The 15207-nt window shown below is 40.0% G+C and overlaps 1 protein-coding gene across 1 annotated transcript; it reads left to right on the top strand.

Moving 5' to 3' along the window:
• Positions 1–388: 388 nt before the first annotated feature.
• On the top strand, positions 389–14917 carry LOC114561069 (retinal Mueller cells isomerohydrolase). The gene is made up of 14 exons (XM_028586740.1): positions 389–472; positions 1557–1639; positions 4086–4236; positions 5064–5171; positions 6951–7092; positions 7406–7553; positions 7697–7778; positions 8009–8141; positions 10868–11010; positions 11098–11227; positions 11901–12015; positions 12792–12886; positions 13017–13128; positions 13934–14917. Exons 1-14 carry the CDS (start codon positions 462–464, stop codon positions 14077–14079), a joined length of 1599 nt encoding a protein of 532 aa, XP_028442541.1. The 5' UTR covers positions 389–461; the 3' UTR covers positions 14080–14917.
• The last annotated feature ends 290 nt before the right edge of the window (positions 14918–15207 follow it).

Raw genomic sequence — 15207 nt, 5'->3', positions numbered from 1 at the left:
CCTACAAACAACAACACAAGCTCACCGCTTTTAAAGGCCGACTCCGTTCGTTTGACCCACATCATCGGCCTGTTTGTGTTCCCAGGGTGACAAAGACCTTGTTTTGGGGCCTGGGGGAACATTCTGCACGGAGCTGCAGAGCCAGACGGCTGAAAGGAGAAGAGACAAAGCTGGCTTGTTTAGCTCTGGGTAAGACCAGAGGAGGAGGAGGAAGAAAAGAGGGAACAGGGGAGCATGAAATGAAGGCATGAAAGGAAAACAGGAGGAGAGAGAGAGAGGGGCAGAGGGAAAGAGGAGGGATTGAGGGAATGAGAGAAGGGGTGGGAGTGAGAGAAAAAAGGGAGGAGGGGGCCCAGTTTCCATCTCTCACCACAGTAAATCTGTTTGTGGTTCAAATGCAAGCAAGTCCAAGTCGCTTTTTGCAGTCTACGTGTGTGTGTGTGTGAGGGACATACGGCAGCATGACCAGCCAGTGAGTAAAACTTTTCTTTCTTTTTCTTTTTTTTTGCATGTTTGAAGATGGAAACTTCCAAGAAAACACCTATTTTTGAAAAAGGCCTTTTCAAGGGTTTAAATGTATTGGTTCTCAGGAATGAAATAAGAGAAAGAAGCTTGTAGGTGCCCCTCAGTGACGTCTGTTGAGAGAAAACAGATTTAAACGGGGAAGTCGACTATGTAGAGTTTAGTTTTCCACTAGATCTTTTAACTGTGAGTGGGAGAAAAACTGAACAAATCTCAAAAATGAAGAAAAGATTCCAGAAAAAAAGATTGCTGCAGCAGTGAGATACCCAATAAAGATTGGAAAAAAAAGACCTCTGTTAAATAACTGAGGGAAAGACGCAGTATTTGAACTCCTCAGATCTTGTTTTTCTCATTTTATCGAACCAAGGACGTGCAGCAGACAAGCTGTGGATGCAAAACTCCCATACGTTATAATTATTTAGAGGGGTGTTAAGCATTTCACATCAATATAAATAAAATTAGGATAGAAACAAAAAGAAACTGATAAATGGAAAGGAGGACGAAGAGACGGAAGATTAAAAACAAGGGAAAAAGAGAGCCAGAAAGATAACACGTTAAGAAAAATAAATGGAATACATTACAAGAAAGATGATGGACACAAATATCAAGAACGGACGGCTTGATGGAAAGAAAGTGGTTAAAAAAAAGGCAAAGAAACAACAGTTGGCAAAAACAATCTCAGCACATGGAGTTTGCCTTGTTGTCTTTGAATTGTAGATGTTCAAATTCCCATTCTTAAAGGAATTACTTTAATCGTTTTAATTTACAAATGTTTAATTTCAACAACCTTAATTCCGTGATTACTATGCGTACTCTATCTGGTGTGGAAGATCTTGTGATATAATCAAAAGCTCCAAAAACAGACACTAAATGGACCTTGTGATAAGATAGTTTGGTCCACTTTAAATCTCAGGTAAGAAATGAGCTGCATCAGCTGAACCCCATCGATCAGTGTCTGTATAATATATAACTGGACTTGATTGTGTTGTGGAATTGTTCCTCAAATTCATGTTGTTTTAAATTTTCCTCTCCAGTGTGGAGCATCCTGCTGCAGGCTACAGGAAGATCTTTGAGACCGTGGAGGAGCTGAACGAACCTATACCTGCTAAGATCTCTGGTAGGAAAGAGAGCAGCCTGCTTGATGGCTTTCAGAAATTCAGCCTTCATTTCAAAGTCTCTAGTGTGCAGTAATGTGATGGTGATGGCACAGTGGATATGACACATTCCTTTGGTGTGGGAGATCTGGGTTCAATTCCCACTGCTATACATCAACCAGTGTGTCCCTGAGCAAGACACTTAACCCCTAGTTGCTCCAGAGGCGTGCGGCCTCTGACATATATAGCAATTGTAAGTCGCTTTGGAGAAAAGTGTCAGCTAAATGACGTTTAATGTGATATAATTTTAGATAGCTGGAATTTGTGACCCTTCAGTATATACTTTTTTATTCCATTAACCCTCGTGTTGTCATCCCGTCAACCATGAACTTGTTGTCCTACGGGGTCAAAATTTAACTTTTTTTGAACTTTTGACGCTTTTTTTTTTTTTTTTTTTTTAAGGAGCCCCCCTGATCCCACTTTGTCAAAAAAAAATAATTATAACTATCTCGTGGCCACGAGATACTGTCTCGTGGCCACCAGATACTATCTTGAGGCCTCGAGATACTATCTCGTGGCCACAAGATACTATCTTGAGGCCACGAGATACTATCTTGAGGCCACAAGATAGTTATAAATAATTTTTTTGACAAAGTGGGACCAGGGGGGCTCCGTACATTTTCTTGTTATTTCAATGCTTTTTTTAAATTGTATTTATGGTCCATAAACCTAATTTATGACATTATACCTAATTTTTAAGTTAGAAAAAGCAGAAATTATAAATTATTTTAACTAATAAACTAGTTTAGATCAGAGGATGTCGAGTGGATAATCCCAGACTGGTTAATGTCAACATGTAGTCTGGATACTGTTTTAAAACCATGTAAACATGTTTTTTTCAAATGCTATAAAATTGAATAATCACCCCAAATGCAATGGAAGTAATCATTAATTTTACCTGCGAAGAACGTATTCATACAACATGCATCCAAGTTATCTTTTGGGCAATTTGGTTGAACAAAACCAATATTTCTGATATACATTTTTTATTAAAAACGGGTGAAATTTGACCCGAGGATAACACAAGGGTTAAAAAGTGTTGCCCAAATGTTGTCAGGTGAGGTATACGCTAATGTTTCTGCTATCATAGCTATCAGATCTGAATATTATAGGGTCACAATGTTTGGTTGCCAGCTATCAAAATGTATATCTATAGACTATACTACGTTGCACCATTTTGGTAGCACCTATCATAAGAGAGTATGTGATAGAGTATGATAAAACAATTGGTGTTTGGTGGATTTTGTTGTAACACTGGTAGCCAGTTAGCTTAGCTTAGCAATAAGACTGGAAACGGAGGGGAACAAATAGCCTTCCTCTGTCCAAGAATAAAAAGAATATCTACCAACCAGCACATTTTAAAGGTCCCATGGCATGAACATTTCACTTTATGAGGTTTTTTAACATTAATATGAGTTCCCCCCCAGCCTGTCTATGGTCCCCCAGTGGCTAGGAATGGCGATAGGTGTAAACCGAGCCCTGGGTATCCTGCTCTGCCTTTGAGAAAATGAAAGCTCAGATGGACCAATCAGGAATCTTCTCCTTATGAGGTCATAAGGAGCGAGGTTACCTCCCCTTTCTCTGCTTTGCCCGCCCAGAGAATTTGCCCCAACCATGAGAGAGAGAGACATCATGGCTTTCAAACGAGCACAGTGTCAGTTGGTCAAGGCCACACCCCCACCCTCCACCTTGCCCCCCCGCCTCTCCTCGTCAATAGCTACAGACACAGAAATGGCACATCCTAAGGAAAGCTCATTGTGGGACTGACTCTAGTGGCTGTAATTCTGCACCCAGGCTGAATTTTGGGAAAGAGACTTCAGATACAGTATTAAAGGACCACTAAGGTCTATATAAAAGAGACTTCAGATACAGTATTAGGGGACCTCTAAGGTCTATATAAAAGAGACTTCAGATACAGTATTAGGGGACCACTAAGGCCTATATAAAAGAGACTTCAGATACAGTATTAGGGGACCACTAAGGTCTATATAAAAGCATCCAAAAAGCACCATGTCATGGGACCTTTATATCTCACTAATTAACATGTTTTGTCTTGTTTGTTTAATCCGTAAAAAACACAATTAACAAAGCTTTTTTATGGGCAGTATTGGGATGGGCTATGTATTGATTTTTGAGACTTCAGGTCAGGAAGTTAAAATTATTTTAATTGGTATCAAATGTACGTATTTTTTATTATTATTTTTTGCCAAAACCCTGTCATGCTCTTCCTGTTTTGTGTTGCATTTCTACTACATTCAATCCAACAATGCAGTTGGGGATTGTAATATTGACCGACTATTTGTAGCGTGTTTTCTTTACCCTATCCTTGTATTTACCTCGTGTGCATACAGACGCTTAGACCTAACAATGGCATGTGATGTGTGTGTGTGTCTGTGTTTTTGTCTGTAGGTGTGATACCTTCATGGCTGGGCGGCAGTCTTCTCAGGATGGGTCCAGGTCTTTTTGAGGTGGGAGATGAACCTTTCTACCACCTGTTCGATGGACAGGCTCTCATGCACAAGTTTGACCTGAAGGACGGTCAGGTGACCTACTACAGGAAGTAAGAATACATGCTTGTTTGTCTCTTTCTGTAAAGCACTTAACCCTCCTGTTGTCCTGGGGTCAAATTTCAACCATTTAAAAAAAGTTTCCATATCAGAAATTTGGGTTTCTTTCCACCAAATTGTCAAAGAAACGTCGATGGTTCCATACAGCCATTACTCTTCACAGGTAAAATAAATGATCAGTTCACTACTTTTATCAAATTTGGGTGTTTTATTTCATTTTATAGCATTTAAAAAAAAAAAATTTACAAAAGAACGTTGAAAAAAAAGTGACAAAAATGTTGTAAAAACTGCAAAAACGTCAAATAATGAAAAAACTCTTGAAAAAAAAAAAAAAAAGCCAAATAGTGACAAAAGACCAAAACAAAAGTTTTCATATAAAATGTTCTTAACCTTTTTTTCTATTCACTACAAATCAATAAAATCTGGTACATGCGTACATGTATTCCATTGTTATTGTTTAGCACTTTTTTTGCTCTGATGTAGCTAGATCCCACACCAGATGTAGATATTTTATGGCATCTGGTTTCTGTTAGTGCAGAAAGGCATGCAGTTGATCTGTGCAGCCGAGGAAAAAGAGCTGACAGTAAATGAATCCAAACAGGAATGTTGCAAGGGAGGAGACAAAAACAATACTCAGAATACATAAATCCTTCATTTAACTCCAATATATGTATTGTTGTATTGGATTTGTATATAGTTTTGTTTTTATGGAATTCAAAACTACATTAACAGTTTGATAACGGTTAAAAAAACCTGTAAATATCTTGTGATTTATGGTTCTCTGACTCTGACGCATGATGTGTGAAATCTCTCTGCTCAGGTTCATCAGGACGGATGCGTATGTTCGTGCCATGACAGAGAACAGAATAGTCATCACTGAGTTTGGAACAGCAGCCTACCCAGACCCATGCAAAAACATCTTTTCCAGGTAACCCCAAATCCAAATATTGTAGGTGCTGTGCATAATATAAATAGTATTTTGATGATTGTGAAATGTTAAATGCATTTTTTTAACCATGAATACGCGTTCCAGTTTCTCGAATACTTGCTGTGTTTTTTGTTTGTTTTTGAAGATATTGAACTCAGTATGTTTGGCTTTTTGAACTAATGGTTGGACAATACGAGCTATTTAAAAATGTCAACTTAATTTATAAAGAAAATAGTTGGCGGATTAATCAATAATGAAAATAATGTTTGGTGCCGCCCTTAACTTCATAATGCTACAACACTAAAATACAAAGGTTGAGTCGGTTTCTGCTTTCAGCGGAGTGTGTGTTAATAATGTACACGTGTTGTTATGGACATATAATAATAGATATAATGCCATGCTTTCAATCATTTTTGCCTAATCTCGAGATAACAAAGCTTGTTTTCTCGTGATAACGGCTTAAAGGTGCTCTAAGCGATGTCACATGTTTTTTAAGCTACATTTTTTGTCACATACAGCAAACATCTCCTCACTATCCACGAGGTGCCTGTCCTCTGAACACACTGTAAAAAAACACGGTCTCTGTAGACAGCCCAGGCTCCACAAACGCCAAAAAAAAAACAACTGTGCCAACCTGCACCACCAAACATAACAAACATTGTTCCAGCCAATAACCGACAAAGAGTTGGGGGTGGGGGTTGGGGGGTTAGTGTGCGGAAGGAAGGGGGGAGGGGCCGGGATGAGGAGGGGGGAGGGGCGAGCTAGCCTCAGTCTTGTTTGACAATACTTTGAACGTCAATAAGAAGTGACGTCACCCAACATCTCTTCGGGCACCTTTAATTTATGTTGATTCTCGAGAAAAACAAAAAGGCCAATTTCTCAAGATAACGAGGTCATTTATCACGGGTTGTTTTCTCCAACACAGGCCTGTACGTGTACCGTACGCAACTAACATTAGTTTGCTGACGTGTTTTCGACACAGTGTATACGTTTGGACGTAAAGTGAAAGTTGTGGTTTGGTAACGGCAGTCTTGTCCTTTCAACAGCTCAGCCTCCTCTTAAAGGTGCAGTAAGCGATGATGCAACAATATTGTTAATATTTACGAATACAACAACCCCTCCCCCCCTTCAGAAGCTCCGCCCCCACAGAGTCACGGACAGATAACTACTGACCGACAGGCACATTCACATGCTGCCTCCCCACTTACCATCAAATGTTGCCGCCTGTTGCTGATTGGCTGGAACAGTGTTTTGTGGCTTGTGCACTCCTTTCTGTTTGTTTTTCCATTCACACACAATGGATTTTTTTTTTTTCAGCGCACACAGGAAATAGAGAGCACACACCACTGTGGGGTGGGTTTGGCAGTTTTAAAGCGAACCGTTTGAACTTTTTATGAACTTTTGCCATTTGTTGTAAGAATGTTTTCCCTAGTGATTTGATATGAGGGTATTTACATATCTTAGGGATAATTATTATAAGGGATAGACTTACATATAGTCGTCAACTTAAAGCAGATGTGTTACTGTCCAGTAGGCTGCTCCTGATAACTCCTTCTGAAGACGGATTACTTGTCTCATTTGCTCGAGATCATGGGTTAATTATTTCATTCTCTCGAGATAACGGCATTAAAATAAAGTCGCAAGCCCGGCTGTTCTTGGCTTCCTTACCAAAGTATTAATACACTGTAATATTATTATTACACTGTATTACTCATTAATAAAACCTTTGTGTGCTTGGATAGCAACTGGCCTTCAGCTTTCCTGTTTTTTTGTGTGTAGATTCTTTACTTACTTCAGAGGCATTGAGGTGACTGATAACTGCGTAGTCAACGTCTATCCAATCGGTGAGGACTTCTACGCCGTCACGGAGACCAATTACATCACTAAAGTTGACCCTGATTCCCTGGAGACTTTAAAGAGGGTGAGAGCTGATTGGTTTCGCATCATCTTGGATCTTTGGACTTGCAGACAGGACTACACTGATGAATGCAATTTTTCCAAACTGTCCATTTAAGTACCAGGGTTTACGTTTGGAATGCATTACATCTTAACTGTTATCTTTTATCTTGAGTAAATTATTATTATATGTAGTTATGAATGCATGTTGTTTATTTAATTGTTTAGACAACCTTTACAATAGATTTTTCAACTGGCAAACCCATCATACTGACTCTCCACCAGTCTAATTCTTTCTTGTATTCATTCTCTGTTTTGTGTGCATGTATTTATATTAGGTGGACCTGTGTAAGTACCTCTCAGTGAATGGGGTGACTGCGCACCCTCACACTGATGCAGACGGTACAGTCTATAATATCGGCAACTGCTTTGGCAAGAACATGAGTCTGGCTTACAACATTGTCAAGATCCCACCGGCTCAGAAAGGTGAGTTTTGCTCCATATTCAAACTGCCAGTGGCCTGAATATTAGAGAGTGATATTTTAATGGGACTAAGTTGGACTTAATCACATGCACACACACACTCACAAGACAATACTGCAATCACACACTGTCACTGTGTGTTTCAGACAATTCTGATCCCCTGGAGAAATCCCAGGTTGTCGTTCAGCTACCCAGCAGTGAGAGGTTAAAACCCTCCTACGTACACAGGTACCCAGGTAGTTCTTCCATTTCTCACAATATAATATAATATATACTGTATATAATATGAATAATCAATACAATGAATTCAACAGAATCTAACCTTCACAGCTGTACAAGTTTTGCCCAAACCAGCCAAAGAAACTGGTTGTGTCTGTGACCCCCCCCTCAAGACGTTGCCCCTGCTGCTTATGGATCTGAATCTGTCTATCTCTCTCTCTCTGATTGTCTGTCTGTAGTTTCGGTATGACAGACAATTATTTTGTGTTTGTGGAGCAGCCGGTGAAGATCAACCTGCTCAAGTTCCTGTCGGCTTGGAGCGTCAGAGGAACCACATACATGGACTGCTTTGAATCCAACGACAGCATGGGGGTAGGTCGGGGGCGGGGCCAGAGGGTGACAGGTAATTGGCTTGTGAGTGTCACGGATGGATTACAGACCCTGGGGCCCCTGGACCAGACGCTCCGTATGAAGTGACTGTTAAGAATACTTTTTTAATTGTCCAAAGGAGAAGGTAGTACAATAATGAACAGTTGCAATAATACGATAAAAAAAATTGAAACAACATACTGTTAACAATTGTTGTTGGAAAGTCAATCAAACACAACCACAAAGAGAAGCAAAACGACCACTAAGAGTCACAAAATGACCACATAGAGACGCAAATTGATCACAAAGACAAGCAAAATGACCACAGAGACACAATTAACACAAAGAGTTGCTCCTGTGTAGGAGGGCTGGAGGGCCTTTTACATCTGTGTCCATGAGCCCATTGTCTTATAATCGGCCAATGGATGCAGGCTATTTTGAGTTAAAAAATAGCAGCTATTAAATGTCATATTAGAATTTTTAAAGTTGTTTGTTTGGAACAATCAGTGTAACTGTTAAAAATGTACAGTTTATTATTGGCTTTAAATTTGAGTCTTAACACAATTTTAATCATTTTACAAATGTCCCCCCTTTCTTTTAATCTGTGCCCCAGGCTGCCCCCTCCCCTGTTTAAAATCCCCACTACCTCACTCTACTGTGAAATACAACTGTGCAATATTTGCAATATTTATTCTCGTTACAAATGCAATATCCCCCATACATGTAGTTGTATCCTCCACTTAGAGTATTTGTAATTTTTTGTATAGTATTTTTTTTGTCTTATTCTATTTTAATTTATTTTTCTATTTTAGTCGGTGTGCTTTTCTCTTTTTACTTAACTCAAAGAGCCTGCACAAGAATTCCTATGTGCCTGGACTGTTTGGTGTATGCACAAATGGCAAATAAAAATCTTCGGGGCGGCCTCTGGCTCACCCAGTGAGGGCGTGCGCCCCATGTAGGCTGAGCCCTTTGCTGCGTGTCATTCCCCATCTCTCTCCCCCAAAAAATAATCTTAAAGGTGCAATATGTAATACTGACAGCTAGTGTTTAAAATAGTTACTGCAGTACAAATTCAAAATACTGGAGAGAGTCGTCTCCCCCGCCCCCTCGTGCCCAGACTCGGAGTTCACGGAGGTTGCCAGGCTGAGACCGCAGCATCCACCACAATGTTGCTAGATGCTACTCTCACATAGCCAGACATTACTCCACAGCTCAGCGGAGTAGCTAACGTTAGATGCTAGTCTCACATAGGCAGACATTACTCCACAGCACAGCGGAGTAGCTAACGTTAGATGCTAGTCTCACATAGCCAGACATTACTCCACAGCTCAGCGGAGTAGCTAAAGTTAGATGCTAGTCTCACATAGCCAGACATTACTCCACAGCTCAGCGGAGTAGCTAAAGTTAGATGCTAGTCTCACATAGCCAGACATTACTCCACAGCTCAGCGGAGTAGCTAACGTTAGATGCTAGTCTCACATAGCCAGACATTACTCCACAGCACAGCGGAGTAGCTAACGTTAGATGCTAGTCTCACATAGCCAGACATTACTCCACAGCACAGCGGAGTAGCTAGCGTTAGATGCTGGCTATATTAACAGTCATAAAAGCCCGTGCTCACGTGGAGCTCTGTAACCAACTGACAGACACACGTTTTCATCTTAGAATTACCGTAGAAACTGTCACAAATCCCACAACCTAGCTGTGCTCTCCACACACCGGACAGACACACTTCTTCGGCTTAGAATTACGATAGGAACCACTAAAAATAACACTACCTTGCCATCCTTTTCCACCCGACTGAACACACTTTATTGGCTTAGAATTACGGCAACAATGGCTAAACAAACTGCAAACTCACAGTCCTCTCTTCACGATTTACAGCCCCCATCTCTTGGCTTAAAATAACTCACCGTTGTCGGCTACAGCCGCTGAACAGGCTACACGTTGTAAACAGCCATGGCCCGCTTGTCTGGTCCTTTGGTAACGTTAGCAGTTAGCAGGGTTAGCATGGCGGCGTTAGCCAGGACCAGTCGGGTTCACTTTACTGGCTGTGTCTCAGTTGTTTTTTCGAGTAACCAACTTGGGTACTCTGGCTATATAATTCAATGTGAGTAGTTACACAAATGTTGAAATGACATAAAATGCCCGTCCGTAGTAGCTGTGATAACTTAGCCTTAAGCTAATGCTTACCTGTTCAGGAGGAAATTAGCCAACTCGGCGTCCTTTTGGGCTCTAAGCTGTCTCTGGTCACGCAACTGTTAGAAACATGCCATTTTTTTTGTTGGGTACCTCCGTTGATCCTGTTCGTTTGTTTGCTGCTTTCATGGCTGTACTAACCTTACAGCAGTAGCGCGCTGGGTTTATGTTTTTACAGGTATATCTGGCAACCCAGCCTGGCTGTCAAACTGGGCCGTTGATAACAACACACAGATCAAAACACAAACAGAAATTCCGTCACGGAACAGAAATTTCAAAAGGAGAAAATACTGGCACTAGCATTGTTGTCAGAAAAGATAGTATTTCAACTTAGCATGATTCCTTAATATCTGATGACGCATTGGGTTGGATTTATTACAGTAAATATATTACATATTGGACCTTTAAAAAAATCTTGAATCTTGAAAAGTTTCTTAACCTGCTTTTGGGGAAAGGAAGGGAAGTGTTTGATTGATTACGGGTGACTGTGCCTGTGCGTCTCAGTTCATATACAGTATGGTGTGTTGTAGACATGGTTCCACCTGGCCACTAAGGACCCAGCAGATTACCTGAGCAGCCACAAGTTCAGAACATCAGCTTTCAACCTCTTTCACCATATCAACACCTATGAGGAGCAGGGATTCATCGTGGTCGACCTCTGCACGTGGAAAGGGTGAGTGTGACTCTGTGTGTGTCTGTGTGAGTGTTTTATGAACAGTACAGTTCCCTCATCCTGACTTCTCCCTCTGTTTTTCCGCAGTCATGACTTTGTGTATAACTACCTGTACCTGGCCAACATAAGGGAGGAGTGGGAGGAAGTGAAGAAAGCAGCGATGAGAGCTCCTCAGCCTGAGGTCAGACGATACGTACTGCCGCTGGATATACACACGGTGAGTGCACACACACACACACACACACACACACACACACACACACACACACACACACACACACTGTCATCACTAATGTGTTCATTCATTTATTTATTGGTTGTATAGCATTCTTTTACAAGCTTTTATTTAGAAATGTCTGTCATTCTCTCTTCCTAAACTACTCATAACACATACATTCTACTAAATCAAGCTGCAGTTAAAAAAGAATACACTGTATTCACAGATAATGTTCCAACAAGAGTCTTAGAGGAGTAGATAAAATATGGCTGTTGATATTTACCTGGACACACATCTGACAAAATGTCAGTAAGAAGTTGCTACTAGCAACAGAATATTTAACTGAAACCAACTGCTGATGCAGACTAATACAATGCTAAAAGACTAAGGCTAAAGCTACATTGACTTTGAGGATCAACTTTTCTTGGATTAGTATTTCACTCAAGTCAGACATTTCACATAAAACACACTTTTCTCACACTCCTGTATAAAATCCCCCTCAAACTAGAGAGAGAGAGAGAGAGTGTGTGTGTGTGTGTGTGTGTGTGTGTGTGTGTGTGTGTGTGTGTGTGTGTGTGTGTGTGTGTGTGTGTGTGTGTGTGTGTGTGTGTGTGTGTGTGTGTGTGTGTGTGTGTGCGTGTACATCCATGTGTGTGCTTGTGTGTGTTCTCAGGAAGAGCAGGGAAAGAATCTGGTGTCTCTGCCCTACACTACAGCAACAGCTGTCCTTCACAGTGACGGCAGCATCTGGCTCGAACCTGAAGTCCTCTTTTCTGGACCTAGACAGGGTAATACACACACACACACACACACACACATGCACATTGGATGGAGACGGATAACTTTGTTGAGCAGCACTTTACTGTTCTTCACACTTTATCCGCCTCATAACAACAAAACTTCACCGTTTCACTTAATCACATGTAGCTGAACTAACCAATCAGACGCTAGCAGAACTTAGACTCAGGTAAATGTGAAGAAAACCACAGAGGTAGATTCTTAACTGCTGATAATAATTACATTTAAATAATTACATGTAAATATACATATTCTGACTGTTTAAACACACATATGTAAATAGTTAACTGTATAAATGTAAATAAATGTTTAGCAAATTAACTCAAATATATGAATTTACTTGTAAATCTTACAATATAATATAATAACAATATGGTATGAACAATATCAACTCAAAGCAGAATAATTGTACATTTTACATCAGTATGATGGTTTTAAGTTGAGCTTGAAGGTTCATTCTTGACATTGTTGTTGCTGAAGCTTACAACCAATCTTTTTTGTCATGGTGCTTATATACATTCCCCAAGTTTGGAATCAACTTTTATATTGATGTTTTTCTCCTTTCCTCTAATAACTATTTTAACAGACATAAAAACACTATTTCAGACGTCAAGTGTTTTATTATAGGTTATAATATTCGGCTCAGCTTGTCCGTCTGTTTGTTTGTCTGTCAGCTGAATTACGGAAAAACTACTGGCCCGATTTTTATTAAACTATACTGTATATCTTTGTATAATATCTGTCTTGCTGTCTTTCTCTCCCTTAGCCTTTGAGTTTCCACAGATCAACTACTCTCTGTGTCGTGGAAAGAAGTATTCCTTTGCCTACGGTCTGGGACTCAACCACTTCATCCCTGACAGGGTAAGGAGCGCTTTCATCGTTCACAGGTGTCTGTGCTCGTCTCCCCAGCCCAAAGTAATCCAGAAAGTGACGCTGACGTTGTTGTTGTTGATGGAGACTGTCTCGCTTGTTTATTGTTGACTTGCTGTAGATAGTCAAGCTGAACGTGCAGACCAAACAGACCTGGGTGTGGCAGGAGGAAGAGTGTTACCCATCAGAGCCGCTGTTCGTACCAACACCTGGAGCCACAGAGGAGGACGATGGTAGAACACACATAATTACACTTTTAAACACACACACACACACACAAAATGCCACTTGGCTTATAATGTAAGGGTTTCAAATATTGTGTGATAGGGACCCTCTTTTTCCAGTATGTTTTACAGAAATATGACAGCAGACTTTAAAAATGATTTTGTAGTTTTAATTATTTGTAATACTAATAATATAATAATTTAACTTTGACTAAGAAAAAATGTAGCCAGAGCTGGATTACCAACTCGGCAACTGCCCCGGTGCCCCAGACCCACATGGGGCCTAAATTCTCCCGGTTCACCGTGCGGTAATTTGATACAATTCTTTTTGTAATATTGTCTGAACCACAAAATGTGCTATTTGAAGAGATATTTCAGGGGCATGTGTTAAAGGGGCTCATGGCCTTAAGTTAAAATATAGTTTTAAAAACCTGTATTATTTCAGTTTACCTTATATGGCATTTATGCCTAGTAAAGTTACCACAAATCCTTACTAATTTTATTACTTTGACCCTGAATGTAGCACACCAAATCCTGTTTGGAGAGGTCTTGTCACATGGGAACAGAACACAAAGAGAGAAATATTGCAAAAAACTTTAAGATCTTTATCAGAAATATGAGCAAAAATCTAACAAAAAATGGAACACCCAAAGGGTAACTTCTATTCTAATCTGTTCGTGATCAATTTCTAAATATATTCCTAAATCAAACTCACACTTGGATTAACTTTAATCTATACCTAATCGTAATAACGTCTATGGTGGAAACACACACACACACACACGTATTCATCCCATCTGTCTGGGTGTTGCAGGTGTGCTGCTGAGCATCGTGGTGAAGCCGGGCACAGAGAGACCGGGCTTCCTGCTGGTGCTGGATGCCATGACACTGACAGAGCTGGCCAGGGCCGAGGTCAACGCCATCATCCCCGTGACCCTCCACGGCATGTACAAACCATGATCCACACGTTGACCCCAACCCCGCCAACACACATCCTTAACCCTCCTTCCCGTCAACCGTGCACCTGTTGTCCTCCGGTTCAGTTTACCTGTTTATAAAGCATAAAGTAGCCTCTTAATGATTACCCAATTGTATGTTATATCATTTTAAGCCAACTTCATAAGTTGTTACCACTACTTTTACACTTCTTTATGGAATTGATGGTGATAAAACATCATTTACTTTAAATTATCGGTAATCTTTGAGTAAAATGAGCAGAAATTAGGAATTATCTTGACTAATAGTTAAGGTCAGAGAAACATATGTTTATGGATGATCACAGATTTTCACCCGGGTAGACCATAAAAGTAATGATCAATTAGTGGATGGAACCATCCGTGTTTTTTGGGAAATTTGGTTGAAAAGAAAGCCATATTTCTGACGTAGAAACTTCAAAAACGGGTCAAATTTGACCCGAGGACAACACGAGGGTTAAATAGGCTACACCGCCTTCACTTCTCTGTCAGCCAACTATGAAGCTGTGAGTGTCTTTTGATTGTGATGTAAAAACGGATTCTTCTTATAGACGATTGAACAGCGTCTTGTAGCTGGTGGATAAAAACAGTGCCTGTGTACATTGAGTTTACTTTGCTTTTGTTAAAAACACCTTAGCAAATACATTCACATTTAGTCCGTTGAAAATGTTTTATTTTATAATTAATATAGCACCTGCAGATTTGTAAAACCCCTCTTCTAAAGTGAGGGCAACAATTAAATACAAAAAGAATTTTTGCAACATGTATTGTAAAAAGCTATTTACATTTTAATTTGTTTTAATCAAATAAAAACTTTTACATGACTATGATCATTTTACATTTTTGTAATTAGATTACTGGTTACAGTTGTTTGACAACAATTACTGTAAAATAATATCAATATCGTATCAACACTCATACAAGTTGCTTTTGAGAGTGCAAATTTTAATCTTTCATCTCCTAGAAGAGAGAAAAAAACAAATGCCAAGACAACTGTTATATGCAAAAATGAGACAAACATTAAATTATACACTAAGCCACATGGACATAATACTCAGTATCTCCTAAAAACTGTTCATGTGGTGTTTACAGTGGCTTGTGCTGCCCCCAAGTG

Source organism: Perca flavescens, chromosome 9 (genome assembly GCF_004354835.1).
Source record: "Perca flavescens isolate YP-PL-M2 chromosome 9, PFLA_1.0, whole genome shotgun sequence".
Taxonomy (NCBI): domain Eukaryota; kingdom Metazoa; phylum Chordata; class Actinopteri; order Perciformes; family Percidae; genus Perca; species Perca flavescens.
This window is presented reverse-complemented; position numbering and strand designations above follow the sequence as displayed.